The 4,697-nt window shown below is 59.2% G+C and overlaps 1 protein-coding gene across 1 annotated transcript in view; it reads right to left on the bottom strand.

Annotated features, from left to right (window-relative positions):
- Positions 1–2,554: 2,554 nt before the first annotated feature.
- The window catches only part of MIEF2 (mitochondrial elongation factor 2), a 6,025-nt gene continuing 3,882 nt past the window's right edge, over positions 2,555–4,697 (bottom strand). The window contains 3 exon segments of the mRNA XM_027765582.1: positions 2,555–3,773; positions 3,776–3,915; positions 3,918–4,532. Coding sequence (XP_027621383.1) covers positions 3,375–3,773; positions 3,776–3,915; positions 3,918–4,532 — 1,154 coding nt within the window. The 3' untranslated portion in view covers positions 2,555–3,374.

Below are 4,697 nucleotides of genomic sequence, written 5' to 3'. Positions count from 1 at the left end.
CATCACACCACCTGCCAGCCCTCCCTAGGAAGTTTTTAAAGAGATTTTTGCTATAGAGCATGTGCGCCTGCCGGAGAGAAAGAAAGTGAGAAATCACCCCCGTGAGGATGACCACACAGCAATCCTTTCTCCAGTTTCCCACCAGGATTTGGGGCATGCACATGCCCAGTGTTGCATTTCAGGCCACCAGGTCCGGGACTTGAACCAGGTCCAGGTCAGCCACATTGGGAGTCCAGCAAGGTAACCATTATGCCATCTGTCGGTCCCGTCCACGAAGATTTTAATCCCCTCCAGTTTGTGCAATGCCAGACCAGGGGGGAGAAAACAGCCCGCCCGGGACCCAGCAGAGACTGCGCCATTAGGTGTCCGCACAGCCCTGCAGGAGAGCAGCCCTGTACTGGCTGGACTGTGTCTAGTGTGGGGCTCCTGGGCTGGGACACAAGGTGGCCCTGGTGCTCACCAGGGGGCCGCCCCTCCCTGCAAGGTCCATCCCTGCAAAGGACAGACCCATGCATCCCATCCCTGCATTAGACCCCCACTGCACCCTGGGAGGTGGGATCAGGGCCCTGCAATCGGCACCTGCAAGTCCCTCCTGAGCGCCAAGCCAGCCTGCGTGCCTGCAGGCGGGGCAGGCCCCTGCCCCAGGCCCAGCCCCCTTTTTTTTGATTTGGGAGCGGCAGCCACAGCCATGCAGCTCCCTGGGATTGCTCTTCGCCTTTGGTGCACGCCGGAGCTTCGCCCACCACAGCCTCACCTTCCTCAGTGAGTGGAATGTGCAATTAAAGACTCATTATTTTTCTGGAAACACAAGAAAAATGTCGTAAGAAATGCCAGTGGGGACTGGCAGGTGGCTTGGTAGTTAAGGGTGCTGGATTCCCACCTGGCTGGCAGCTGTTAAGAGTCCTGAACCTGGTAGCTTGCTTTCTCGCTTTCCCTTTCTCTCTGGTCAAATTTCAAAAATAATCAGTGGAATTCTGGAAAAAAAAAAAAAAGCCAATGTGCACTCATACAGCTAGCGGACTGAAAGCCCTTCATTTTAGAGAAGCAGGGCAGAGGGTGGGGCAATCCCAGCCCACCCCTCAGGACGCCCCTTCCCCCAGCGGCACCTCTGCCTGGAGCCCTTGCCTCAGGCCTGCTGTCCACCGAGGAAAGGTTGGGGAAGGGCCACTGGGCCGGATCCAGGGAAGGGAACCAGGGCAGCACTGCACTGTGTGACCCAACCGCTCACTGGGGCCCACCCTAGGGGCGCCCTGTTCTGGTGTGCGATGACTGCCTTCCCCTAGTGCACACACTCGGGCCACTGCCGCCACCTCCATGGCCAGCCGGCGGGAATGTGAGTCGGCATTTTTTTCCATTCCGAAGTGGTAAAGTCAGAGGGAAGGACGTTTGGCAAGCAGGCCATGGCTGCCCTGGGGTGGGTGTTGGGGTGCACCCGCGTGTCCGTTTCCCAAGCTCAGCCGCTTTGGCCTCTGCTCCACTTCCCGCCCTGGCTGGGGTCCGTTTTCTTTTTTTCCTTTTTTTTTTTTGAGAGGTTTTTGCTATAGGGCACATACGTTCACCAGAAAGAGAGAGAGACAGAGACAGAAAGACAGAGACAGAAAGTGAGAAATCACCCCCCCAGGGGGATGGCCACGCGGCAATCTCTTCTCTTGGGATCTTGGGCACACACGCACACGTACCCAGTGTGAGTTTAAGACACCAGGTCTGGGACTCGAACCATGGTACACTACATGGGAGTTCAGCGACATAGCCATTATGCCAACTGCTGGTCCTTGGGTCCGTTTTCTGACCTGCTGACTTTATGCAGTGGTCTGGCAGCCTTCAGGGCTGGGCGACGTTTGCACTTCCCACTCCCAGAGACATCCTAACGAGGAAGCGTGTGCACAGGGGATCTTCAGGGCATTTTTTTTTAAAGAATTATTTTATGGCGGGGGACTAGCAGGTGGCATGGTGGTTAAGGCGCTGGACACTCCCACATGGCCGACCAGGGTTCAAGTCCTGAATCTGGTGGCTTGCTTTCTCACTTTCCTTTTCTGTGTCTCGTCAAATTAAGAAATAATAATAACAAATAGAATTAAATCATTTTTAAAGAATTATTGTATATAACTTTATTTTTTAATTTGACCACAGGGACAAAGTCAGGGGTCGGGGCTGAGAAAGCAAGCCACCAGGTCCAGGACTCGAATTGCTGTTGGGTATGTGGGAGTCCAGTGCCTTAACCACCATGCCACCTGCCACCTACTGTATGAGTGTACATTGGCATTTCTTTGTCAGCCCCAAAATAAAATAATTTTTTTTTTTAAAGAATTATTGGACCAGTAGGTGGTGTGATGGTTAAGAGCACTAGACTCCCACATAGCCAACCGCAGTTCAAGTCCCGGACCTGGCAGCTTGCATTCTCACTTTACTTCTCTCACTCTCTCTCTCTCACTGTCACTCTCTGGTCAAATTTAAAACAACAACAAAAAAAAAACCAGATAAGTAAATAAAGTAGAATTAAATAAATAAAATAAACTCTGCCACCTCCCAGTTGATCTGGTTCCCTACTGCCTGATGGCCAGGCCAAGCCACAGAAGTTCCCAAACTCAAAACCACCAAACTGCTGTGTAGGAAGCCAGCAGGAGTCACACGGACATCAGGGTTTTATTACTCCTGTGGGCATTTTTCAAGGCATAGCTTTGTTTCGGCAGGAAGGGCACCAAGGGCAGGGGCTCCCCCTCCAGCTCCTGCGGCCCTGGCCAGGCTTCACAGAGCACTGACATCGGCTGGGCAGCTCATTTGGCACGCTGTTGAGGCCAGGGCGGCCCCAGGCCTCTCTGGGAGGGCATGTCCTCTGTCCTCCAGGGGCAAGGTGGGAGCCTGAACCAGGCTCCCCTCGAGGAAGGGAACGGGGCTTCCCCTGAGGTATCGGGCGGGCAGACCGCTCCTGCTCCAGAGCTTCACAAGCAGACCAAGCACTCACGACGCTGGGGAGACACTCCCCTTACAGCCAAACTGTCCTCCAGGGACGCCGGGTGCCCCCAGGCTGAACAACCACGTGACACTTAGCAGGAGGCACCAGCTGGGCATGATGCCTGGAGCTGGCACCTGGGGAAACGTGAGATTCCCCTCTTGGCAGAAAATGGGGGTGGCCCTCCCCCCAGCCCTGGACAGCAGAAGCCTCGTTCCACCAGTGAATTCATTGCTGGTGACAATGGACCTGAGCCCATGGTCCTGCGGTGGCCCAAGGGGCGAGGTGGCACCTGTGGGAGCAGCTGGCACTCCACGTGCCCAGGTGTGCTCAGGTCCCAGCGAGCTCTCCTGGCTGGGGACCAGTGACCTCAGCCCAGGCATGTGCCGACCCGTGGGCTTCAGCATGTAACTTTCTGCTCTGGCTAAAAGCAAGAGAAAAACCGCTGTCCGAAGCCCAGGACGGTGGGCGTGCGCAGCTTCCCGGGATCAGCAGACACAAGGACCCCGCCTTCCCCGGTTGGCTGGAGCAGCTCCTCGGGGGCCTGCAGCGCGGAGTACAGGGCGTAGCCGGCCTCCTCAATCTCCTCCTCCCGCCAGCCACCCAGGAGGTTCACTCGGGGGTTGAAGTGGCAGGGCAGGCTGGCCTGCTCCAGGCTGCCAACCAGCAGCTCCAGGGCCTGCAAGAAGCGCTCCCCCAGGGCCTCCTCGGCCCAGTCCACGTCCTCTTCGCCCAGGCGTAACACCACCTGGGTCAGGGGGCCCCAGCCCAGCCGCCCCAGGACTGGGTGGCTGCAGCAGACGCCACTTTTTTTTCCCCACCCGGCACCGCCGCCGCCCGCCGGCGGGTCCCGGCGTCACCGTCATCCAGCGCCCGCAGCCGGGCAGCCTCCGCCGGATACAGGTCCTGTAGCCAGAGGTTCCCCGCCAGCCCCTCCAGGGGCCAGGCCAGCAGGAGGCCCCCCCCCCCGTGACCACCACGAGCACGGCCACGGTGAGCTCCAGGCGCTCGTGCTGCACCTCGAGCAGCAGCTCCTCCGAGGCCACGCTGGGCCGGATCAGGCACCCGAGGAGGCCGCCGATGGCCGGCCAGTAGACGGAGACGACCAGAGCCTTGCGGAGCAGCTCCAGCAGGACGCGGGAGGAGAGGTAGCCCCCCACCAGGAAGCGGTCCCAGGGGCTGCTCCCCCGGGGACAGAACTCCAGCTGAGTCCTGCGCACTGCCCAGCAGCGCGGGTCCCTGGCCACCGTGTCCACGCCGGGCACCAGACTCCACAGGCCAGGCTCCAGCACCAGTGGGACCAGGAGCCGCACGTGGTCGGCAGCGCCCGCCTGCAGCCCATCGTAGAGCGGCCCGCCGGGCACCAGCGCCCCGAAGGGCAGTTCTGGAAACTTGCTGCGCAGGTAGGCCTGCAGCTCCAAGGCGATGTCGCTGGCCAGCTGCTTGGCCAAGGCCACGTGGGCTGCGGGGATGGTCACGTGGTCCCGCTCGAATGCCAGCAGCTTCTCCTGGAAGGTCAGGCACAGTGGAGCCGGGGCGCTGAGCAGAGGCGATGTCTGAGGCTCAGGGTCGGCGGGCCCCTCTGCAGAGTGAAGAGCCAGGAGAAGGGTGGGAACGCCCTGACCAATTACGCACGCCTACCCGATTACTAGCGTGGGACGGCCTCGTCCTCGTCCTCATCTGTGACGGTCACCCGAGAAAGCACCTAGCTCAGGGCCTCCCCTAAGTGGGGCCTGATGACACGTGC

This window comes from Tupaia chinensis, unplaced genomic scaffold, assembly GCF_000334495.1.
Source record: "Tupaia chinensis unplaced genomic scaffold, TupChi_1.0 Scaffold138725_1, whole genome shotgun sequence".
Taxonomy (NCBI): Eukaryota; Metazoa; Chordata; class Mammalia; order Scandentia; family Tupaiidae; genus Tupaia; species Tupaia belangeri.
This window is presented reverse-complemented; position numbering and strand designations above follow the sequence as displayed.